The sequence below is a fragment of the Simochromis diagramma genome, unplaced genomic scaffold (assembly GCF_900408965.1).
Source record: "Simochromis diagramma unplaced genomic scaffold, fSimDia1.1 OVJJ01000024.1, whole genome shotgun sequence".
NCBI classification, from domain to species: Eukaryota; Metazoa; Chordata; class Actinopteri; order Cichliformes; family Cichlidae; genus Simochromis; species Simochromis diagramma.
In genome coordinates this window covers 2,195,587-2,221,186 of record NW_024387332.1, presented here as the reverse complement: position 1 = coordinate 2,221,186, position 25,600 = coordinate 2,195,587, and the positions used below count along the sequence as shown (strand labels likewise).

Genomic DNA, 25,600 nt, shown 5'->3' with positions numbered 1-25,600 from the left:
GTCGGCCACTCCATCCAGCAAGAGTAACAGGATACCTTGATGCACCTAATTAAGGCAACCCAACCCTGCTAACTGCAGGTGACCGACCACAGCGGTCCCTCACGGGAGTTCCTAAAATAACCCACGACAGGTGAAATCCACAAAGTAGCCAACTTTATTTTTTACAATTATTTTGGATGTTTTAAGGCTGTCAAACCCCTCACTACACACTTTATACACTTTTCTCAGACAGGCATGAACATTTTCACACTTTTCTCTCTTGTTTAAACTCTCAAAGTTCAAACCTTCATAAAAAAGAAGTCCAGTACTAATACTTACCTATTTTCTAAAGCATGCAGAGTTCAAGGTGACTTGAAAGACAAACACATCAGTGACTGGAGCCTGGAACTGCCAACCGCCAACAGGGAAACCATCCCTGCCCACGATTACTCCAAATCTAAAAAGTACCAAAATATAACGGTATCTGAAAGAAGAGCTTAAATCCTCAGGTGGACACGATCTAGCTCATCTGTCATAAGTTTAGTCAGCCTGTAAAACATCTGCTTACATCTTGAATTGTAAAATCACAAAGAGCAGTGCACCTCAGAGCAGCAGCAGCACAGTCTGATTGTCACAGCCTGCACATCTGCTGGAGCTCATAGCAGAAATGATTGTAAGCTTCTTTTAACTGGGCTGAGCAACTACAACCAGTTTTAGGGTTCCTCCACCTGCTGAATCCCACTTCCTGTTTAGGTGTGGACGCAAAGCCGCCCACTACAACAGGAAATAGAGCCGTTTGTTTTTTTTAATCTCTCTTTGCTCTGCTCATGTTCTCTACAACCGATCAAGCTGAGCACATTGATTTGTATTAAAACCAGAATTTACTCTGAAATAAAGTTTGCATTCCCATGTACTCATAAGATTTTATTATATTAATATAGTACAAGGTTCAGTTAGCTTTGCACAAAATCAGCCGGTACAAACGTCCTTCAAAGAGCTACTTTTTATCTTCTTACTGTGAATTTCAGAGCCTGTACATTTGCACTTTTACTTGGGCAAAAAAGTTGAATCAGTACTTTGCACAAGAATATTTGTTATGTTTTTAAGTATCTATAATATCTATCTAAACATAAATATAATAAATATACTTAATTATTGGATATAATACATAAATATAAGACAAATATAATTCCTTTGGTTTCCTCCAGGGTGAGATCCACACATGTGGAAGGAGATTTAGGTGATTAGGGAGAGGGAGGAGTCAGTCTGCTTCAGTGCTCATCCTTAAGAAGGCTGCACAGACCTGTGTCTGTTTGCAACCATGGGGTCCAGGCAGCTTGTTGCATTTAGCTTCGTACTTGCATGGGTCAGGCTTAGTGACGCTCGATTCCACAGTCTGAATGTGCCAACACACTTGGGGATCCAGGCACAGAGGCCTGCTGTGGCTGAAGCTAATGCTCCAGGAGAACCTGACAGAGTGCACTCCAGTCAGTCTGCTCAGCAAGCTGCAAAGCTCCAGTCAAAGCAGAACCAGCAAGCACTTGAACCCCTCTCCTGGAAATTTCCAGAAGATCCAGTGGATCGGGTGAACAAACCTTTCAAGTTTGAACTGAAGCAGCCAGTGGCAGCCTACCGTGTTGCTGTGAGGTGTGGTGAAAGTAAGATCTTTGTTGAAGTGAGTCGGGACTTGCTGGGTCTCGGCAAGCTGATAAAGCCAGAAGAAATCAGCCTCGGTGGTTGTTCAGCCACTGACACTGATGACTCGTCTCATGTGCTGGTTTTTGAATCTGAGCTGCACAGCTGTGGTAGCAAGCTAGTGGTATGAACCTTTTTATTCTGTTCATTCATTTACATCACCTTTTCACACAAGTGAAATTCATTTTTTTAATACACTTTGTATTTTTTCATTAGTTGACAGAAAATGCCTTCATTTATGCCTTTGCGCTGGCCTACAACCCCAAAGTGTTTGGCAGAAGTGGCATTACGAGGAGCCAGAGTGCTGTCATTAGACTTGAATGCCACTACCAGAGGTGACTAGAAATGCGGAACAGACTGAACACCCACTTTAGTTTACGGTGGTCCTTATTAAAGGAAAAGTGTTGCAACAAAACAGCCTTTAATTAAACACTGACTCTAACTCCGTCCTAACATATCGCCATGTAACATCTGTAGTCGAAGCCTTTTTATTAAGTCTTCTGTGGTCACATAAAGTTTTTAGAGTTGAGGCCTGTCATTCGTTCTTTCAGTCCTTGTCCTGTCTTCCTCCCATCAGCCTGAAACCAGGAAAGGGTAAAGGGAGTTTTCCCCCCCACTGTCACCAAGTGCTTGTTTAGAGGGGGCTGTCTGAGTGTTGGTGTTTTCCCTGTATTATTGTAGGGTCTTTACAGCGTAAAGCGCCCTGAGGCGACTGTTGTGATTTGGTACTATATAAATAAAATGGATTTGAATTATGCCCCATCTTTTAACAAGAGAAAAATCCAGATGGATGCGTTAGTTTCAAAATAAAATCACCCTGAACAAATGTTATTAAGGTGGAAACTCTTTTGTCCCAGGCACACTTTGAGCTGTAAAATTGGACATTTTAATGTGTGAGTGTGGGACTGAGTTTGGGGTTCAACCTAAAGTAGCCGGTCTTGGTACTGCAGTTTTAGCACTTCATATTTCCTCCTTTTTCCAGGCTGATGCTCTTGGTGATATATTAACCAACATAGCATGTTTAAGCTCACTGACCTGATCTAATAATTTTTAAACCAACGCAGTTTTAACCTGACTGTGTAGCTGTGACCCCGTCAGTTTTACAGCAATGAGTCGAACATGTTTTTATGGAACCTTTCCATGCTTTAGCCACGCATCAAAGAAATCCTGTAGCTTTTATACAGTCACGTTCCAGGTATGTAGGCTTTTTGTTTGTTGGTGACTTATAACTTTGTCAGCAGATTCATGGATGACAAAGCAACAGCCTTCTGGTGCAGGTTTAAAGTATTAGCGTACTTTTAAAGTATGATTGGTGTGATGCTAAAAACTGCTCTTAACTTTGACATTTCAGGCAACACAGTGCGAGCAGCGATCCCGAGCATCCTGCCTGGATGTCCAGTGAAGCTACCAGGCGAGCACAGACACAGCAGCATTTTTCTCTGAAACTTATGACTGGTGGGTCCCAGCAATGCCATTATATTAACACGACTGTGACTTTGCAAACCTTTTAATGGCTAATTTTGCTTCAGATGACTGGAAGTTTGAGAGAACGTCCACCAGATATGCTTTGGTAGATGTCATTCACATGGAAGCAGCAGTCTTGGTACAAACTCCAACCCCCCTCAGGGTGCTGGTGGACAGCTGTGTCGCTACCACAAAGTCAGACTTCACTTCAGGACGAAGAGAAGCTTTAATAAATGACGGGTAGGTTCTGGATGGGCAGCAGTTTGATACAGTACACTATATCAGTAGTCTCTTTTCTACACTTAGCTTGACCTGATCTGATAATCTGATCCACCTTAAGTGTGGTGCGAGTGTCATTCGAGTGTCACACCAGCATGTCCCCACAGAGTGAGTGTGGCTGCTTCTGTGTGAGTGTTGCCTTTCCTACAGGTGTCTGGGGGGTCAGCACACCATTTCCAGGTTCATGCCTCGATCTCAGCCTGATAAACTCCGGTTACAGGTCGCGATCCACAGCTTGGGTCTACAGGGGATGGTATGTGTGTGCTGATGATATATGCTCCCTGTCGTGTACTTTAAAATAAAGAGGCCTAATTTCATTTAAACAGATTTATATCTCTTGCCTACTGAAGGCCGTCTCAGCTTCTGCCCCAGTTACCATTGAGAACAAGGCATGCTCATTTTATGAGGGGTATGAGAACGTTTTTGAAGAGCTTTCATTCATTGATTCTTTCAAGAGGACTTGCATGACACTGACTCTTCCCACAGTATGTGGATGGCTGTAGATGGAAAGAACGAGTTCTGTACCTGTTGTGAGTCCACTTGTGGAATGAGAAAGATCCGAGCCCTGAGTGACAACGCCACAGGTAATGCATGTCAGCAGGAACGTGCACAATGCTTCATTTCTCACGCCTGACTGCAAAATGACTGCGTTTATGTGCTTTTTTTTTTTTTTTTTTTTTTTTAAAGTGGAACGATGGGAAGCTGAAGTGACTGTGGGCCCCATTGTTGTAGAGTGAAAGATGTTGGTTTTTTTTTTTTTTACACATTTGTAACAAAAGAAAATAAATAAACTTTTTAAAAAGAAACTTCATTTGAAGCTGTGACGTCTCTAAACTGACACTGAAGCTGGCACGTGCACATAACCAGCAGATGTTTCTTTAAAATGGTTTCGCAGAGTGAAACACTGAAGACATTTCTGGAAACTGTTCTCAAAAAATGAATAAACAGTGACCAACCCTGAAGTTCGCAGTGCAGCTAACAAGAGTTCACTGTTGATCCAGCCGGTCGTTTCTGGAACTCGTGCACATGCTGGTTAGTAGTTTGGGGAAATACACACAACATGTGCAAAAGAGGAAGTGATATCATATTTCATGCTTGTTGCAAAGAAACTACTACCGATGAATAAGGATGAGAAATCAGTGGCACTTATTCAACTTTCAAACATCAAATAAATTCACGCAGCACATTTAAAAGACTGATAAATGTGTAGTGAGGACACTGGACGAATGGATTTATGGTGCTTTTTAGATGACGGTCACAAAGTGCATTACAGGAAATGATTAAAACACAAGACAAATGTTGAAGACTTTAAAAATGCGCTTTTACAAAACAGCAATAATAAAGGTCGAGCTGTACAAGAATCAAAGCATAAAATACACAAATGTTACTGAAGTGTTTGAGTAAATCGATGCATCTTAGCTGGCTTTTAAAAATCCAAATAACTGGTAACCCTGACGTGAACAGTGTTGCACAGGTTGTGTACTATGGCCCCTGTCATTGCTGAAGATCAGGGGTCGGCAACCTTTCTGACGGTGAGTGCCATTTAAAATTTCCTCAGAGGTCAGTGTGCCATATGATTGCATTAGCTATAAATTTAATAACGCTCTATATTAACAGTTACACACTATATAGAACAACTTTATAGGATATATTTGTTTGCAGATGTTGGCAGCTGTCAGTGAATAGTTATCAGCTATTTTGTTAATACAGAGACACATGTTAATGTGATCTCTGAGATCCCACATTTAATGATCTACAGGTCTCCCAGTGTCCAGCATTCAGAGGCTGCCTGAGGACTCATGGGAGAGAAAATCTGCTCACACAGACATGCAGAGCCAAATACTGTCAGTAAGGCCTCTGCAATGTTCTGAAGACAGTTAAACCTGTCAGGTAGTGATGTCCAGCAGGTGAACATGCAGCTCCATGAACACGCACAGCTGTGGATTACAGCTGCTTCGATGTTGCATTAACTCAGCCAGTTAATGCGAGACAAATCCAGCTGTTCATTAAAGCTTTCTGGTTTGATCAGAAAAGAAAACATTGGTCCAAACACCTGAAAGTCCCCAAGACGCCTTGTGTCTCGAGTCTACGGATGTATCCGTGTATCTCCGTGGTGCTGATGCTGTGCTGAGCGCACAGCTGCTGAAGCTTTTGAAGTGTTGGAATATGGAAAACTAACAACGTCCCTCTCACCGGTGGGCGAAGTTATTTTTAGCCAATGACAAGTTGAATCTGGTAGTTGGGGTTGTTAGCTAAGATACCGTCATTAAGAAGCGACACAACTAATGTGTCTATGCGAGCTGATTTGCGATGTGCACCGCTGGTGCGGCCATTTATTTTTTAATGCACCCTCTCAGATTAAGTCACTGCGTGTCGTGCCCAGGGCTGGACTGGGACAAAAAAATCAGCCCGGGCATTTTGACTAGAGACTGGCCCCCCAGGTATTAAAGCCATAAAGCCTTTGAATGAAAACAGACGCTGTTGTGACAGTGATGTACAGTCTTGTTGGTATATGTATGATTTCTATACATTTCACATCAGATTAAAACTTTGTTCGCAAGATTCAGATAATTATTTAATAACAGCGAGACATTTTAAATGAGAATAAGAAAGTATTTCTTTGTGCCCCCCTTTCCCTGTTAATGCCCTACCTGCCCCCCTGGCAACACTTTGCTAGACCCGCCCCTGCACAGTTACCAGCTGTCAGCTACTTAGAAAAGGATCCTGGTGTTATTTGTCTCTCAGAAACAGTTCATAACTTCAACTCATTCATGTCACCTAAAAGGTAAACCTGTTTCTCCATCACCTGTTCAGCTCTGATGATTCAGTAAGGACATCTCCTGGTTTCATCTGCATGTTTCCCTCTCACCACATATCCAAACCGACATCATGACCAGCAGCTTTACAGCTGTGGCTCCAGCAAACCTCAGCTGATACTAGAAATGAATATTAAATAAATTCTAACAACAGCTGATCAAGCTTAAACGTGCTGCTGTTGTTTAGCGCGACATCTGCTGGTTTCTTCTTTCTGGCTCAAAGTGGGCGATAAACAAACAAGAGAGAAAAGTCGATCAGCTGATCATTGATCAGTTTCATGATTGAAGTAGAAACAGGAGAGGGAGGGGAGAGAATGACAGAAGAAGAGGCAGCTGTGCAGCAAAGACACAGAATAACTCCAGCTTTGTGTCTTTTTTTCATTCTAGATGAAGTCCGGGACAAACTGCGTCTCCTCTCAGCTCAACACCAAACGTGTAATATTTTCTCTGAATGAGGGACCATTCCATTTTTTTAAGGAGACGTTGGCAACTCTACTAACTAACCTTATGAATAAAATAAAGTTCACTATCGGTAACATCATAGCACCCACCCAGCTGTATAGAAACTCCGTCATGCTAGCTAGCACGCAGTACGAGTTATTGCAACTGACTGTAAAAAGTCAACGAAAATAAACTCCACCTAAACTTGGTTTATATCTGCACTTCACCTGACACTCGGACCGGCGGCCGCTTCGGGTCTCTCCTCCTGCCTCCCCTCTCCCTCATCCACCTGCTGGCCTCCACCACTTGTTAATGTTACTGAATCTGTGGAAGCTCCGCCATAACCACCACCAAACAACTGAGTTATTTTTACACACCGGCCAGCATCTGTCCAATCCACCACCTTTCATTGTTTATACCGTTACAAAAAAAAGGGTTGCTGACCCCTGCTGTAGATCCTAGTGGTGTGGATCAGTGGCTTGATGTCTCGTTCACTTCTGGCAAATGACTTGATGTCATCCATGGAGCTGGCTGGTGACTGCACCTTACCGTATTTGGTATCAGTAGCCGGTTTTGTTATTGATCTTGTTAGGGAGGTTCAGGCGCATGCAGAACCATAACCGTTGAATTCCTGACAAAGGCTCTTAAGGTCCTGTCGTGTACAGTTCCAAGCATTCCAGATCCATGCGAGGCACAGAGTACAGGCTTTCTTGCAGTCAGTACACAGGTTGGTCAGTCTGGTCTTACAGTCTCACACAGCTGCTCTAGTGTTTTGCCTCTCTGCTGTTTCAGCCAGTTCCTTTCTGTGCCGTGCACGTATGGATTAGATGGGTTGTTACCAACATCTGGTTAGAATTATCACCTTTAGAAAACTGGTGATGTGTCCAATACTCATGTTACTGTCTGTGTTAAAAATGCCATTTGGACTTTTTTGGTTTCAGTCTTCGTAGTTCTATTACAGAAAAACAGTTTTGACAGTTTAAAATAAAGTCTTTGAGCTTATCTGTATCTCAGTGAAACAGGAGGTACACTCAGGTAGCATTTATGGATCAATGCACTGGGCAAGTTGCTGTTATCACTAACAAACACTGATGTCACTGTAATGTCTGATGCAAATGTGCAGCCTTTGGTCACACGAAACTACACATCCAGAGGTAAACAGCAATTGATTTATTGGAAGGTGACGAGATCATCAGGGTATAAATCAAACAAACTGCAGCTGGTGTTATTTGTACAGTGTAGTAATGCTTTTTGTACACCTCCTGTTTTCTGAGTATGGGTCTGAATTTGGTCTGGAATCAGTTTGAGAAGCGAAGAGAAGGAACACGAAGAGAATGTAGCTGAGTGGCGCTCAAAGGCATTTTAAAAGTCTCGAGTTCATACCTACAACGACCGTATCAGCTCTGGGGCATCCACAAATCCAACCAAAGCTTGTCTGTGTAAATTTTAATTAAAGATAAGATGGAAATCACCTTTACACAGTTTGTATGAATTTACAAACTCCGAGTCGGATCATTGGGCTTTTGTTCCTTTTCAAATGTGCCGTGTTTTCTTGTTCTTTCAGCCTGGAACATTGATTGGTGTGAAAGCTCACCATCGTTTACCATCTGTCACTGCTATAAGTGATTACGCGCTCCGAGGCCTGATGGTGCCTCTGTTAGTCACCTGTTCTCAGTGTTGTGATCTGTGATTTTGGGTTGTGGGGCAACAGTGTAACATTTGTGATTTCCTGCCGTAGGAAATTTCCATGCTTCTAACAGCTGCTCTGATGTCAGACAGCATCGTTTACCTGACAGGTACGTCAGCTACATGTTTTCTGTTCTTACTCTTTTACATATTTACATTGCATATGATATGGCCAGAAATGATTTGGAAAAATGATTTAGCTCCAGTTTCTGTGGAATTAATAATTTAGAGTATCACAAATTAGCATCACTATGCAATCGTTCATTGTTAACTGTGGGAAGAATACAGCTAGTCTTTATTGATCAGCAGGTAACACTGCTGGTAACACACTAAGCTTCCTTTATTGTATTGCATTAAATCAATGCCAAAATCATAGCCTGTGTCTGCGTAGTAGTAATGTGCCGTATAAAGATATTATAAGGATAATGCCTCTGTAAAATTAAAGGCTGTAATTGCATGTAGTTGAGACAATACTATATATTCTGTTGGTTTCAAAGCGCTCATCGTCCATGCATAGGCTAAATTGATTCAAATTTTAAAGGCACACGCAAATGCATCACCTACTCTGGTGTAGGCTGTACAGGGATTCAACACAGGATTATAAATCAGGCTTGAGAATGAAGTGAAATAGTGGAAATGTGAGACATTGTGGATAAAGACTGTATGACATGACTGACAGCTCTAGAAGAGCTACAGATCAGATGGTGTTTTAAGAGAGTCCTGTCACTGTTTCCAACTACCGCTTACCTTACAAGACTGATGAAACCAAACTTTTTTTTGGTTCTGCAATAAAATCCTGTCTTAATGACAGTTTGAATGTTCACTTTTTTAGGTGGATGCAACCTTATGGCTGTTTTAATTAAGTTACGACGTTTCTTGAGTGGTTGAATTGTACTCTGTGCTGCGTACTGTATGTAAGAGACTCGTATTTGGTTGGAGCCTTTTGTTGCCTACAGAACTGCCCTAATTCAAGGAGACAGTGCTCAGAGATTGTGTATCAGCACACCAATGATGTAAATCTCCTGATTTTGACATTTGATGACCATATGGAGACCATTTGCATACAGTGAACTTATTATGTTCAAGACAACAGTTTGCAGTCATTTGAACTTTGTTACATGATGCATCGTCCTGCTGGAAACATCCTCAGAGGATGGGTGCTCTGAGGTCATAAAGGGACGGACGTGGTCAGCAACAATGCTCAGACAGGCTGTGGTATTTGCTCACTTGATACTGAGGCGCACAACGTGTGCCAAGGGAGTATCCCCCACACCATTACACCACCAGCTGCCTGAATCATTCATACAAGGCACTGTGTATCCATGCTTTCATGTTAACATCAAATTCTGACCCTGCCGTCCAAATGTGGCAGCAGAAAGTGAGACTTTCAGACCAGCCAGCTGTCCAAGTTTGGCGAGCTTTGATCTGTAGCTGAGAGGAGGGGCACCTCTGCCACTGTAACCCATTAAGGTACCACAGTTCACCCTTTTTGAACTGAGGGCCATGGCCTCGGACTTCGAGGTGCCAGTTCTTCTCCGGCCCACGTCTCTCAACCAGAAACTGCTGTGGTGTCAGGTGGAGGTCGTTGCTCAGTGAAGTCAACAAAAAACTTTTATTGTCAAAAAGTAAAAACAAGATCTTGTAACTACATAACCAGACCTTTCACCCCTTCAGATTCTGTCCATAAAAACAGAACAGAACTGTAGGCAAAGGTCAGCTGTAGTAGACAGTAAGTTGGTCTTATTCTGGCATTACCATCAAGCACTGGCAATGGCTGTACTGGAGCTGGAGAGCACAAAGCAACAAGCCCAATACCCCATACTCCTCTAAATAAGACACCAAGCACTCAATTCCAGATGGGAGGAGCTTCAGTTCTTAAAGTAATGATGGACTGTGGTTTCTCTTTACTGAGCTGATTGGTTCTTGCCATGTCAAATAGGGCTGTCAGCTGTGTACCAACCTGACTGCTGCACAACAAAACTGATGGTCCCAACCCCATTAAGAAGAAAGAAACTCCACAAATGAGCCCGGACAAGGCACACCTGTGAAGTGAAAACCATCTCAGGTGACTGCATCATGAAGCTTATTGAGAGGGTCAAAGGCGGCTACAACTTCATTTTTTATCTACAGTGTAGAAAGTACAGGGTGGGCCATTTATATGGATACAGCGTAATAACATGGGAATGGTTGGTGATATTAAAGTCCTGTTTGTGGCACATTAGTATATGTGAGGGGGCAAACTCCTCAAGATGGGTGGTGACCATGGTGGCCATTTAGAGGTCGGCCATCTTGGATACAACTTTTGTTTTTCAATAGGAAGAGGGCCATGTGACACATCAAACTTATTGGTAATGTCACAAGAACAACAATGGTGTGCTTGGTTTCAATGTAACTTTATTCTTTCATGAGTTATTTACAAGTTTCTCTTTGTTCACAGCCATTGACATGTCGAAGAGGTTAACACGTGAGGAGCGGATCGAAATCGTGTTGATATCTGGTGAACGCAGTAACCGGGTCATTGCAGCAGATTTCAATGCAAGACACCCTACGAGACCACCCATCTCCCATGCTACAGTTAGCAAACTGCTTGCTAAGTTTCGTGAAACTGGTTCAGTGTTGGATTTGCCAAAATGTGGACGCAAGAAAACTGTCACTGATGAAGAAACATCAGTGGCTGTCCTAGCTTCATTCAGCAAGAGCCCACAGCGTAGCACTCGCCGCATGTCACTGGAGAGTGGCATTAGTCGAACATCCCTTCGGCGGATATTAGCTACTCACAAATGGCACCCTTACAAACTCCAGCTACTGCAGCATCTCAACGAGGATGACCCAGATCAGCGCACAGGATTTGCAGAATGGGCAAAACAAAAATTGGAACAGGACCCTCAGTTCACGCAGAAGATTTTGTTCAGTGAGGCAAACTTTTATGTGAGTGGTGAAGTTAACAAACAAAACCACCGCTATTGGTCTGACACTAACCCACATTGGATGGATCCCTCCAAGACTGTTGGACCAACAAAAGTGATGGTTTGGTGTGGTATATGGGGTACAACGATAGTGGGTCCATTCTTCATCAAGTGGAAACCTCAAGGCCACTGGATATTTGAAATTGCTACATGATGATGTGTTTCCTTCTTTATGCACTGAAGCTGGCACGTTCCCTGAGTTTTTCCAGCAAGATGGTGCACCACCACATTATGGGTGCCAGGTCCGAGCATTCCTAGATGAACAGTTTCCTGGAAAGTGGATTGGTCGTCATGGGCCAGTTGAATGGCCCCCAAGGTCTCCCGATCTGACCCCCTTAGACTTTTATCTTTGGGGTCATCTGAAGGCAATTGTCTATGGTGTGAAGATACGAGATGTGCAGCTCCTGAAACTACGGATCAGTATCCGTAGTTTCAGCCTGTGCTGGCATTTCTCCTGCGGTGTTGCTATCGGTGTGTGAAGAGTGGGAGAAGAGGGTTGCATTGACAATCCAACACAATGGGCAGCACATTGAACACATTTTTATAAATGGTCAGAAACTTGTAAATAACTCATGAAAGAATAAAGTTATGTTGAAACCAAGCACACCATTGTTTTTCTTGTGACATTACCAATAAGTTTGATGTGTCACATGGCCCTCTTCCTATTGAAAAAACAAAAGTTGTATCCAAGATGGCCGACTTCTACATGGCCACCATGGTCACCACCCATCTTGAGGAGTTTGCCCCCTCACATATACTAATGTGCCACAAACAGGACTTTAATATCACCAACCATTCCCATTGATATTACGGTGTATCCATATAAATGGCCCACCCTGTAGTAAAAATAAAGAAAAACCATTAAATGAGAAGGTGTGTCCAAACTTTTGACTGGTAGTGTAGATTTTACCATCTACATTCAGTAACAGCATCGCTCTGTCACAGTTAGACACTTACCTGTATTCTATGATAACAGTAGACTGTAATGATGAGGAGTGCACTGATCTTTCAGTGCACAGCCTACATACACTGGCTCATGTTTTGTAGCTCAGCTGTTGGTTGATCCCTCCGTGTATCCTCGATATGAGATATCACTGCTTATACTCTATAAGCAGTGAAAAAAGGGACTAGTCAGTGTGGAAGTACAGTGTTTGAAGTTTCCTGTCTCCCATCAAGCATCAGTGATGTTCTCGCTCTGTGACCTGATAGGATCAACTACTGTAGGCAACGACAGGGAGACGGCGTTTACAGCTGCCTCGTTGTCATGCCAACCAGCACAACAACCTCAGACGAAGGGAGCTACATGTTCATAATTCTGCTACGATGCTGTGCTGGAGACTCGGTGGTTGTTTGGTGTGTGGGTTGGGCTGTGTAGGACTCTTTTAAAAATATAACTGCTGAATTTTTGGCAGGATTGGCAGCTCGAATCAAGACATCCGCACAACGTCTCAGAGATGAATCAGAACAGCGTGTGTTGGGATGAAAACTGGGACGAGTGAATGCTTTAAAAACATCCAGGGACAGCACCTAAAATTATTACACCGCCAAATTTAAAGTTTTTCGGTATCTGTATTTACAAAAATCTTATTTTATGTTTCTGCCAGTGTGTACAAGCTAATCAGCTTTGGAGTCCTTTCATCCATTATCATCACTGACACCTTTTAAGGCAACATATTTTTTGTGTTTTTGTGTTAACCTCAAACTAAAAACAGCTCAGTAGCTCATTTTCCCACCTTACTCTTTATAGATTCATCTGTACTTGATTCAGTCCTGCATGCTCTTGTCACAGCAGTTGGATTACCAGTGGCTGTCCTCCATTTGTTAAGTGTGAAAAATAAAAATAAACCTCAAAATGTGGCATATTTAATGCTTCACATTACAGCAACATGTGGAAAAAAAGATTCTAATAAAAAGTACTGAAGAACGTAGAGTAGCTTCCACCTGGCCAAGCTACTGATGCCAACTGGCACAGCACCTAAGAAGTGTGTGTCCTGCAGATCGTGCTCAGATCTGCAGTGGACAATTTCAAAAGAGGTGGAAAAGAACGGAAATCTCCACAACTTGCAAACACCTGTATTATTAATGTGTTTTCAGAAAGAAAAATGCTGAACAAGAAATCTATAAAGGAAAATGATGTTCTTCAAATGACAGTTTACAGACGGACACCTGGATGATCCACAGAATCAGTGCTGAACTCCCCGGACTACAGAAAGCACTGCACACTACAGTGGAGGAAGCATCATGAGCTGGTGGTCCTATCTCAGGGCCTCGACACCTTTCTGCCAGTCAAGAAACATTATAGGTGTTCCCGAAAACGGAGGTTCACTGAGAGGAATTACAGACATGAAAAGGACAAATGACTGTGACTGTGTCCTGCACATCCTGACTGGACAGTCCAGCAATGGACAAAGGGAAACGGACACTATAAATACACAGACATGTGATTGGGAGAGTGGAGACGGCAGGGGGACACAGCTGGGACATACAGACAGAACGAGATGGGAAGAAAACTGAACACAAAGCACATGAGACAAGGGCTGCGTCCCAATTCAGGAACCGCATCCTTCGGAGGCCGCATTTGCAGGCCAAGGCCAGGTGATGAAGGCTGTCCCAATTCAAAGGCTGCTCCAAATGCGGCCGACAAATGCCTCCTTCATTTCCCCAGATTTGAAGGATGGGTCGGGTGTGTCCTTCGTGGCCCAACACGAAGGACACACCCGACACAGGACACTTACTCTTATTATTCTTTCTGGGTCACAAAATAAACTTTTAACATATTTTCAGGCGAGAAAGTAGCTGTGTAAACGTCAAATATCTGCTCGGTTTATCAAGACATCACATATTTGTAAAAGTGCTCCGATGTTTTCGGAGACGTCTGTTACCCACCAGCTCGATAGCTAGCCAAGAGCTCGAGGGTCACTAGAGCCGGCGAGAGCAGCGGACTCCCGGCACATCGTCTTTAGACCCCCGCGGTCTCTCGCTACTCGGGTTAAACATAATATGTAAGCCACTCAGATAACTTAAAAATGTTACTGTTTGGCTTTTTTCAGTGTTTTATTTGTTCCAGAGTAAATTGGTTTGGCTGAGATTAAAGTTATTAGATTAGATTAAATAAAACTTTATTAATCCATTGGGTGGGTTCCTCCTTGAACAAACGTCAAACAGAAAACTGATTAAACAGAAGTGTGAGACGGTCGAGAGTTTACTCCAGTGTCCTGTTATATTTTAGATAGTAAGGAGCAGACGGCCGAGTTTATTAAACTCCACCGAGACAGCGGTGACGCAGATCTGAAAGCTAGACCGTCCAATTTCACAGCCTCGCATGCTGGTCGTGTCCTCCGAAGGATGCAGCCCCTGAATTGAGACACAGCTAAGGACTATCAAAATAAGACAGGAAACACTCGCTGGAAGAGAATACACACACACGACAGACAGGACAGAGCTGAGAGGGACAGAGAGAGACATGATGGGCTGGGGAGACAAAGGGGAAGCTGAAGACAGACACAGAGATCGAGGCTATAACGGACCGTCTTAGTAAGAAAGGTCTGAGGGACAAGAGGGGAACGCAACAGTTAATCTGGATTACACAAGAGGTAAATAATAACAAAAAATAAGCACAAAGAAAAGAAATGATACCAAGAGAGACTAGGAAACATAAATCACTCACCAAGGTCACAACAATGAAAAAAGTCCACAAACACACAACGCTGGGTCATGATCTTCCCGCTGGCCCCAAAGTGCTTGCTCACAGAGGGACGCATGATTTTTGGGCTTTCCTCTGTTTTCTTTGTATTATTGTTGGCTTGCTACCTTACAGTATTAAAGCACCTTGATCAGCCTGCTGTCATGGTTTGGTGCTATATAACTACACTTGAATGTTTCCAGCTCGTCTGTCTCTGCGTGACAGCACCAGAGATGCTTTTGTACCTCGAGCTGTTCATGCTGTATCACCAGGCTGCCACAGCACAATTACACATTTGATTCATTTCTTTGTTTACAGGTTCCAGACACAGGTTTGATTTGCATCCTGCTGGCCTGCTCTGTGCTCTCGCTGCTCTGAATCATGCCATTGTCCCAGCAGCTCTCTGTCTCTGTGCTCCCGTCTCACTTGTTTCCTGTCAGACTAACAGTTGTGACATTTACCAAAGCTTCTGCGTGTTTGGAATAACTCACTTTCTCCACAGGAGTTCAATCAAAGTTCAGATGAGTGGAAAGCAAAAATGTTACACCCCATGTGGTTCCTCAGCTTTTCCCATTCCACGCTCTTTATATTCTTGCACTTCCTGTGGATAAATGCAGATATCTGAACTGCTCCCGGTGCTCTAAAACACAGATGTGTAATCGAGGTCTAGTTTGATAGGTCTATGTCAGTGTAGTGAGAGGTACAGGATGTTCAGCAGGTTAGGTTTGTGATTACAATCCTGTGTTTGCACACTAGTGTTGCATAACATCCCAGGCTCTGGCGTACCAGCCCTGTATCCTTTACTGCAGAGCAGGGACCTGGGATTCATCACCAAGCTGACTCACTCTTCAGCAGCTGCTTGGAGTATTTTAGTTCTTACTTCAGTTTCCCCAAAAGTATTTTTGAGAGAGGAAGTAGAAAAGCAAATGAGTCAGCAACTAGTTGTTGTGAGGAGTTACAGCTGTAGAGGGTGAGTAAAAGTTTGGATATCCTTAAAATGAATCAACAATAATTGATAGTTACAGTTCACTAAACTACAAACTAAAACCTGATGTGGGGATAAAAATATTCAATTAACTAAAATAGAAAATAAAACAATTATTTTGCGATCTTGGAAAACTAAACTAAAAATATCACCTTAGTTTTTGTATTTGTTAGTTTGGTAAAAAAAACGTATTGCCTTATGAGATACTGATGAACATGTTTATAGAGACTGAGGCTGTTAGGAAACAAACCCAGATGGGGGCACGAAGAATAATGTAACTGACAAAATGTGATTTGAGAACTCTTAGGAGAGTTGTGTTCCAGAATATTGAGACATTTCTGATGATAGTTTTTTAGGCTTTTATCATTATTATCTGGATTTTGCCTTCTATGTTTTTCAAACACTTCTTAAAATGCTCCTCTGGTGGTGCTGCCTTCATGCCAGCTCGGGCTGTTTGTCCGATGCTCATTATGCAATAGATGTTTGAACACGTTCAGTTTGTTTTTTACGACTCAGTTTTGAAAGTGTCTGCACAGAATGGTTATTGTCACTATCTGAATCAATACCTTTTAGCAGTTGTGCAGCAGTGCACACACAGTCGCAGTCTGATGGAAACAAAGCACAAAGTAAATGGATCGGGATTTACTTTAGTGCTTTTTTACTCTCAAAGTACTCAAAGTGGTTTTACTAAAAGCCACATTCACGCAGCACTTTATTCAATGCATCAAGCACTTTCTAACAATAATGCGATGCCGTGGATGGGTCCGGGGCAGTTCAGTATGTTGGCCGAGCACAATGCGGACCACGGGAACCAGCGAGCTTCTGTTTGGTACACGCCACAGGGAAGAGCACACGGGATTCACAGCATGTGTCTTGTACCTCGGATGTTATGTAGGGCAGCACCTAATCTAAACCCAATATTTACCAACGATTTCCAGAGAGCTGACTCGAGGTATTTCCCTCTGTCTGCTGCATGTGACAGAGGACAACTTTAGATATTGTCCGGGCCCGACACTCCCAAAAACAGCGTCACTGTCAGCTCACAGTACGTTGTTCAGTATGTCTTTGTTGAATGCAGATTAAACATAAATGACTGAATGATCAGATTCTGTTGGTTGCTTAAGTATTTTGTACGAGGTCAGCTGGGATCAGCTTAGATTGACCGACTTTTTCTTCAATATGAAAAAAAAGACGTACATTTGTGCGACGTTTCACATCATCACAATTTTATTAACAACTCAATCCATCGAGAGTGCCACACGTGAAACCCGTGTCTGCTGATCCATCTATACATTGCTCTTAATTTGTGCTACAACTTGCAAACTGCAATTTGTATTTGCTTTGTTTGATGACAAATATGCACAAAAATAAGAAGTAAGGGGGCAAATACTTTTTACAGTACTGTATGTGTCACTGGACACTCGTCTATATTTCTGATGAAAGCTGCAACATCCTGAACATCATAAATGTAAAAATAACCAAAATCAAACCAGCATTTTTATTCATTTATGCTCTCAGGTTAGAGGGCACTGTGCATTCAGCACTGAAATGTGTTACACCTCCTGTTGTTAAGAAAATAAAAGCCCAAATATTCTTGAAAGTGTCAAAGTTTTGATGCTACTGTATAATAATACCAGCTGTTCAGTTTTTGCAGCATTGGCAGATCAGAGATACAAATTTATCTGTCTGCAGATCCAGACTCAGGACCATCATTAAGACGAGAAACATAATCTGAAAGGAGCAGAAAACGTCTTAGCAGCAGTAAAATCACCTCTCCACATCTCTGACTTTCATCAGCCCGGCTATCAGTTACTGCAGCGTCAACCCAATACACGATTAGCAGTGGCCCCCTCAAACTTAATGAGCACGTTTGGACGACATATTTGACTTTCTAAAGCCATCTCCCCCACTCAGAAAGCGGACTTGGATGCAGAATCTCTGACATGGCACAATCAGGAGGTTCTTATTGGAAAAGTATATCGTCTTGATTGGGCTCAAGTTTCGCCAATGAGGCACCAGGCAGGGCCAGAGCTCCCAGGGGAATTAGGAAAGTGGGAAGGAAATACAATAAAGTGTCAACGCCAATTAAACTACAAATGCATTACGTCCAGCTTGCTGCTTGCTTATTTGCAGCAGAAGGATCTTAGGAAAGTTGCTGCCAACCATTTTGCATAATGTAAAAAGGAGTTTGTGTCTGGAGCTGTATGCTAGACATAAATGCTGGTGCTGTCACGGGCCATTATGGCGATTAATTCATTGGAAGGTTCAAGACATGGGGAAAAATGTTTTAATGGGCTGCAGCAGTGGCATGATTCACCGATGTGCTTCATTACTACCAGAAACTATTAGACATCACAACAACATTTTAAAGATTTAACACATGAGTAACTGTACATCTGGTAAGTGGCAGGAAAGTAAATAGGTCCTCACATTAGTCTAACATGACAACTAATCAATGAGGCACCTGTGTGCATGCTGGCTCTGAGTGAAAAGGTGATGTCTGCTGTTGACTTAACATGAAAGCAAAGAACAAAGAAGACCACAGCAACAAAAGAATCAGCTGAAAGATGCTTTCAATAAAAACTAAAAAAGATTTGATTTATTAAACTTGATGAACTGTTAACATAAAGTTGTTCAAAACAGCTTTAACTCGGTTAAAAATGATTTTATATTTGGACTGAATATTGTTACTCAGCCACTGGTCAGGTCCTGTGTTGCCTGAGCATTGCATATGTTCAGCCTTGGTAGTTCAGTCTATGTTACAGCTGCCTACACGAGAAGAATCAATTTCCTTTTATTGAGATCACAAATTCATCGTATTTATGTCTGCGACGACAGGAGGAGGAAATATGGGCCCTTTTATTGCCACATCATTATATTATTATTTGCTGGAACTGGATGGGCAGCCGATTCTCATTTATTCAAAGAATGAGTTAAAAACCTCCAATCACATTAGTTTCTTGTTTCCTGGATGGCTTGCTCTACAGCCAATGGTTCCTTTGGATTGAACCATTTCTCAGCCCACAACAACAAAAACTTGACAACTGCAATGCTTTGTGTTCCCCGGAAATGTAGCAGTAGTGTGACTTAAATGCACATTAAATGTATCAAAAGAAAAAGAAGTGTTATATTGATGTGGTACACACCATTGAAGAGTTTCTCATTTGTTTTTTAACCTTATTTATAAAGCTACATTTTCTCCCTGTTCGCTTTACATGCGATTACAGGTTCATTTTTATTGGTTTTCCACTCACATGTAATGCATTTAATAGCAATATTTAATAATTAATTTAATTTATTTATTTAATAAAATAAAAGCTTTTAGTATGTTTTTGAGGCGCTCACTACGAATACATTTCTGTAACCATCACCTCTGAACCATTTAAGGGAACACAGAGTCTTAGATCCATTTAAGGCCGCCCTAAAAGGATGATAGGATTGGGACATTATCACTCCCGAGGTGTAAGATAGTGATGATTTGTCCCGTGGTGTTCCTGAGGAATGTGAAAGGTGACGTTCTTATGCTACGCGCCAGGTTATGGATGAAATCCAGCAGAATGACGCTCCCGCGGTAATACACGTTCCAGCCATGTATTCCAGCCCCAACCCTCACCTCAACCAGCACTTTCACGTTAGATACTGTTTTCCAAAGCGATTTAAGTAAAACGAACGTACATGTGTAGATTCATTCCAAACGGTTCTCATGTTTCCTCATTTTTCTGATCTCGTAATCTAGGGACGTGTTGGGTGCCCGGAAGCGCAATATACCTACGATTTGTCACGTAGCGTAAAATGTTAGGCTTTGGGAGTGAGAACATTATTAGTCTGCCTCTGGAAAAGGCAGATGATTACTTGTAAAGTACACATGTCCACTACTAATAAAAACACTCGAGTCTTAATATATTATAAGACTGTTTTCTGTCCAATTTGTTGTCAGTCTGAGAGTGTTGGAGAGATGTACTGCAAAAGGACTAGAGCTGTTACTGATGGTCTGAGGCATGCAACCTGAGGCTTGGCTGCAGTACAAGTACATGCTGAAGTACATGCTGAAGTTTAAAAGCTCTTTGTAAGTGCTGAGAGCTGATGCCCACGCTGGAGTCAGAGCAGCATCTGTGTGACGAGGGGTTAATGTGTGAAAGACACATTTGAGGAAATTGCCCTCTTATCGCAGTCATTGCCGGTGAGTATCATAGGCTGAGAGGATAATGACTGGAAGCATTAGGCAGTGTTCTACAGCGATAGGCTGTTAGGGTGAGGATAGGCTAGAAGCTCCTCTGAAATCAGCCCAGTAACCAATGCATGCAAGAGCCCTTCTTTTGTTGCTGGTTAGCATCTCAGCTACTCTGGTTGTGGACTCTAATATGAAAGTGACTTCAGTGAGTGAAAAGTCGTCATATAAAGAGACTGTGAGACCTGTAAATAAAGGGTTAATAGACTATAATGCGTAAGTTGCTGCTGTAACTGAATGTTTCCCATTAATTGATATAGCATTTTATTAATCATGTACAGCCATTTCTAACAGCACATAGTCAGTCAGGTCCTCTCTGGAATTAACTTCAACTGTTGTATTTTCCTAACTTGTCTATTGACAACAGAATAGAATGAAAACAGGTTTCACGTCCAGTGTTGTTGATGTTGTGTTTGAAGATAACATTGTAAAGTGTATCCAATTGAACTGACGTTTCCAAATGTGAAAAGGGTTGATTACATTAGTAAACAGCATTGTGAGGGAGCAAGTAGCAAAGGCATAAAAGACACAGGAAAAAATATCTTTAAAATGGGTTCTCTTTATTTTAACCCTCAAAAACAAAACAAAAACGTACAAAGACAGGATTCAAAAATATCATCAGTAGGCCCATAAAAGAGGTCAACTAAACTCCGTTTTCGGAGATGATTTTGTTCACTCAAATTTAGCTTTTCTTCGCTCAAAATAAATTGGTTGGAGGATGTGTTTGTGCGTGTGCGGGTGGGGGGGGGGGGGGGGGGGGGTGCGCGAACATTTTTCTTGTAAAATAGAGGGGGGCGCAGCAAAAAAAGTTTGGGAACCACTGGGCCAAACCATTTACACACAATAGGGTGGGAAACAAACACCAATACTAACTAAGCACAGGTTATAAGTAAACCTAAAAGACACGTTGCTGACAAGCACATGATTGGTCCTGCTGAAGAGGACCAACCATGTGCTTGGTGATGTGCTTGGTGATTGGCCAGTAGGAGAAACTTTGGTTTAAAAAAACAAAACTGATGGCCAGTGTCTGTAAAAGACTGTATACAAAAGATGGACATCATGACAATTTTAAAGCCATATCTTTATCATGGCTTCTATCCTAAGTTTTTGGAGCCAGAAGTTGTCTGGTGTTGTCACGACCAGGGGAGTTTTGCCTGTTTACAAATCTTGTTGCTATGAGTGTCTAAGAGATGCCCTCTGATTGGTCCTAATACATGCTATGAGTTATCAGCTCCTGAAGAAAAATAACTTCTTTACCTTGTTGCTCCAGCAATCTTTCAGTGACCAGTTTATTCAGATCTCAGCTCGAGTCGAGTCCTGCAATGCCTCCAGGTCCTGCTTGGAAAATTCCTATAGAGATCGATAGACCACGTGACCTGTGCACGTTGCATTGTAGGTACAAGTGGCAGCAAAATCAAAACACTGCATCAAGCACTAACATTTCCAGCACTGGTAACCATTCTGTGGTGGGGCGTGGTTTGCGGTGCCGTGCGGACGCACCTGCACGGCATCCGCAATCACGCCCGCCGTGTTAAAACACGGGGACTCAGGGGTTGGTGTGTGTGGTGTGACGTGAATTAAATAAAGTTGGCTCTGAACGTTGCTCCGTGGTCCCGCTGTGCCTTATTCACGCCACATTGGTGCCGAAACCCAGGAGGCGGCACGGCGGGTCCGTATCGGAGCCAGGGAATGGAGAAGCTGGCCCGGAAGGTGGCCGAAATGGCGGCCGCCCAGCGGGAGCAGGCGGTGGAGGTGCGTCGCCAGCAGGAAGAGCTGCAGGACCGGTCCGAGCGCCACCTGGAAAGGATTGGGGAGCTGGTGGCGCTGCTCTGGGCCTGGGCGCCACCCCCACAAGTGTGTCCCGAGGACAGTGAAGCGGTGGAGGAGCCGTGTGGGGCACCTCGGCAGCCGGAGGTGGTGGACGAGTCACGCGGGGGTCCGAGCCTGCCGGAGGAGGAGGAGCAGCCGGGTGAAGGGCTGCTCCTGCCGGGAGCGGTGGAGGAGCCGCTCCAATCGGAGGCGGAGGACGAGGCGGGCGAGGGTCTACACCTGCCGGAGGAAGAGGAGTCGCTCCACCCAGAGGTGGACGAGGGGCTGTGCCTGCTGGAGGCGGAGGTGCAGTGCGGGGAGCCGCTCCAAACGGGAGTGGCGGAGGCGGTGGTGGAGCAGCTGTGCGAGGAGACGGAGGTCCCTGCTCCAGGGCAGCCTGCGCAGCCGGAGTTGGAGGCAGAGGAGCGGGACAGCCCCGCTAAGCCGGGGGTCGGCGGGCTGGCTAGTCCAGCCTCGCTGCCACCAGTCGATTCTGCGCGCCTGACGTCTGCCCAGCCGCCTGTGTACAGGAGCTCACGGCCATGCCTGTGGGGCCGTGTCCGCTTGCTACGCGGCCGACCTCCGGACCAACTTCGCCGTTGCCGCTGGATGCGCGGGCGGCCACCAGAATGGACGCTTCCCCGTCGCTTGGGCTGGGGCGCCGATGTTTTGGGCCGAGTCTTGCCCCAGTTCGCGGGGGGGGGGGAGTAGGTTCGGCCAGATTGCTCCCCGGCCTCAATCGGGCGATGGGGGTATGTGGTGGGGCGTGGTTTGCGGTGCCGTGCGGACGCACCTGCACGGCATCCGCAATCACGCCCGCCGTGTTAAAACACGGGGACTCAGGGGTTGGTGTGTGTGGTGTGACGTGAATTAAATAAAGTTGGCTCTGAACGTTGCTCCGTGGTCCCGCCGTGCCTTATTCACGCCACACATTCATTCTGCGGTTTTAACCCCTACTTGCATTTTATTTGCCCCAAAAACAGTTATGTACAAAATGAAGGAGAACACGGCAGGTCCGTACAAAGAGACTTGACGAAAAGGCAAAAAAACAAAAAAACAAAAAAACACAAACACAAACAAAAAAAACCCCCAAAGGAGTGAAAAGGTTAGACCGATACGAGCATACAGAGGGGACGAAAGACATTAGCGTGCAGGGCCAGTTTACCAACAGGTGGTTGCAGGACACTGACATGTTCTGAGTAGCCAGATATGTAGGTGGACACCAGGTTTTACTCTAAGTAAAGGGCAACCCTTCAAAAAACAGACAGAGCAGTAGAGTAGCCAAGGCAATAGAACAATATAAAACTCAATTACTAAAATATAATTAATTTCACAAAAAAGATTTAAAACAGTTAAAAACACCCCTGGCCAGGGAGAACACACAGTAAAAACATAAAAACAACACTAAAAGTCCAGTGGCGTCAGCCACAGCATTAAAATCCACTAAAATCAGAACGGGGCAAAGAAAACCCAGCAGCGTCCCCGGCCGTCCTGTCTCTCTCTTCACTCTGGAGTACTGAAAGAGAGAGGGGGCAGCGACAGTCACTGTTCTTTCCAGTGAAAGGGATTTCTTGTTGCACGGTGTGTCTCGGGACTTACCCCGCAATCCAGGCCCTCTGTCGCGTCTTCGTGACTTGTCGTGGGGTCCCCTCCTAAACTTCTCCCGAACAAATCCAGGCATAGTCAGGAAGCGTTCGGTGTGTATAGTTTATTCTGCCGGCCTCCCAGGTGCACAAATTATTTACAAAGAAAATAAACAACTGACTTAATTCAAAACAAAAAATCTATATACAAAACACAAGCGGCTGAGCCAGTCTGCAGGTTACCCTCACTAACATCTCACAGTATGCCCAGGTAGGCCCTGATGGCCTCCTTTTATACCCCATTGCCCCTCCCACTAGGCATAATAGTCATCCCTTTATCATTTCTTTCCCCCAGCTTATTTCCAGCTGTGTGTGTGTGTGTGTGTGTGTGTGTGTGTGTGTGTGTGTGTGTGTGTGTGTGTGTGTGTGTGTGTGTGTGAGAGAGAGAGAGAGAGAGAGAGAGAGAGAATTTGAAGGCATTTAAAGGCATTTGTGAGGCTCAAAATGTGGTTTTAGTGTCAGGGTTACAATTAGGTTATGGTTAGGTTTAGGGTCAGGGGCTAGGGAAAGCATTATGTCAATGAAGGTCCTCACTAAGGTAGCTGTGTGTGTGTGTTATATACACACGCACACACACACACACACACACACACACTTCCAGGCCATAAATGCAGGTCCAACAAAAAAAAAAAAAAAAACCCAAACAAAAATAATGCAGTTCACGTGACCTTTCCAAGCGCACGCGAACCCACTATTCGAACCCCGGAACACCATACCATCGGCTTGCATAACCACTCATATAATCGGCGATCACAGGGAGTCTACGCGACTGGCTTTATTAAAGGTAGGTAAAAAAATATGTTGGCCATCCTCCTGCTGCTCAAAATATACCTCTCTCCCCTTTCTGTAATCTGCCCGGTCGACTAAAAGACGTGCAGCCACGGTAGCGTAGAAAATAATGGTGGTGGTGCGTGTATGCGCTCAGGTCACCTGTCTGCGGCCCGGGACGGTGTTACTCCGTCACATCATCCCCTTCCACCCGAAGGTTGGCGTTGTGCGGCAACCTGGAGAGATAATCTGCCACATTGAGCTTGCCTGGTCTGTGACGGATGGTGAATCAGAATGGCTGCAGTGAGAGGTACCATCGTGTCAGCTGGCTGTTATGGTCCTTCATGGAATGGATCCAGGTGAGTGCTCAGTGGTCAGTTTCCAACTCAAACTCCCGTCCCAGTAAATAATGCCCGAGTTTCTCCAGTGCCCACTTAATGGCCAAGGCCTCCTTCTCCACAGTTGAGTAGTTGGTCCCTCGTGGCAGCAGCTTTCGGCTTAGGTATAGGACCGGATGCTCTTCTCCAGGGTTCCCTTGGGCCAGCTCTGCTCCCAGGCCCATTGCAGAGGCGTCCGCCTGGACCAGAAATTTCTTCCTGAAGTCTAGGCTCCTGAGAACTGGGGTCGTACACAGGCAGGTTTTCAGCATATTGAAAGCTTGTTCACATTCCACTGTCCATGTTACAGGATTCTGTTGGTCCTTGCTGGTCAAAGCTGTAAAGAGGGTCCGCAATAGTCGCAAACTGGGGCACGAATCTTCGGTACCAACCAACCAGCCCCAGGAAAGACCGGACTTCCTTTTTGGTGTGAGGCCGAGGACATTTCTGGATGGCTTCCACCTTATCTATCTGTGGACACACCTCACCTCTGCCCACTTGGTAGCCAAGGTAGTGGGTCTCCTGCCATGCCCACTCACATTTAGAGGGGTTGAGGGTCAACCCTGCCTTATGGATTCTTCCAAGGACTTCGGACAGGTGCTGCAGATGCTCTTCCCAGGTGTTGCTGAAGATCACTACATTATCCAGGTAGGCAGCACTTTAGGGGTCACACCCCTGTAGTAATTTCTCCATCAGCCTCTGGAAGGTGGCAGGTGTCCCATGTAGCCCAAATGGCATCACCGTGAACTGGAAAAGGCCGGCAGGTGTCCGGAAGGCGGTGT

At 44.2% G+C, this 25,600-nt stretch overlaps 2 protein-coding genes and 1 long non-coding RNA gene across 3 annotated transcripts in view; 2 read left to right on the top strand and 1 right to left on the bottom strand.

Annotated features, from left to right (window-relative positions):
• Window positions 1–1,264: 1,264 nt before the first annotated feature.
• On the top strand, window positions 1,265–4,223 carry LOC120718010 (zona pellucida sperm-binding protein 3-like). Its single transcript, XM_040006312.1, has 8 exons — window positions 1,265–1,798; window positions 1,891–2,009; window positions 3,026–3,129; window positions 3,204–3,378; window positions 3,568–3,670; window positions 3,744–3,826; window positions 3,904–4,001; window positions 4,105–4,223. The coding sequence occupies exons 1-8, from the start codon at window positions 1,301–1,303 to the stop codon at window positions 4,152–4,154; spliced, it is 1,230 nt and encodes a 409-aa protein (XP_039862246.1). The 5' UTR covers window positions 1,265–1,300; the 3' UTR covers window positions 4,155–4,223.
• Window positions 4,224–5,010: 787 nt separating this feature from the next.
• LOC120718013 lies at window positions 5,011–19,836 on the bottom strand. Its single transcript, XR_005692344.1, has 3 exons — window positions 19,634–19,836; window positions 19,388–19,392; window positions 5,011–5,022 (listed from the first exon to the last, which is right to left on the bottom strand). It is a non-coding gene; the product is annotated as an uncharacterized LOC120718013 (long non-coding RNA).
• The window catches only part of tpst1 (tyrosylprotein sulfotransferase 1), a 63,896-nt gene continuing 54,135 nt past the window's right edge, over window positions 15,840–25,600 (top strand). Inside the window, exon 1 of the mRNA XM_040006316.1 lies at window positions 15,840–15,978. The gene's annotated coding sequence lies outside the window, so the exon portion shown is untranslated. The remainder of the gene's footprint in view (window positions 15,979–25,600) is intronic.

What these genes read in the sequence shown, in the direction of transcription:
- LOC120718010 (XM_040006312.1), top strand. Translation starts at nt 1,301, where the DNA reads ATGGGGTCCAGGCAGCTTGTTGCATTTAGCTTCGTACTTGCATGGGTC. An exon ending in CTTGAATGCCACTACCAGAG is followed by an intron (nt 2,010 to 3,025) that starts GTGACTAGAAAT and finishes TTGACATTTCAG; the next exon opens with GCAACACAGTGCGAGCAGCG. An exon ending in GCATGCTCATTTTATGAGGG is followed by an intron (nt 3,827 to 3,903) that starts GTATGAGAACGT and finishes CTCTTCCCACAG; the next exon opens with TATGTGGATGGCTGTAGATG.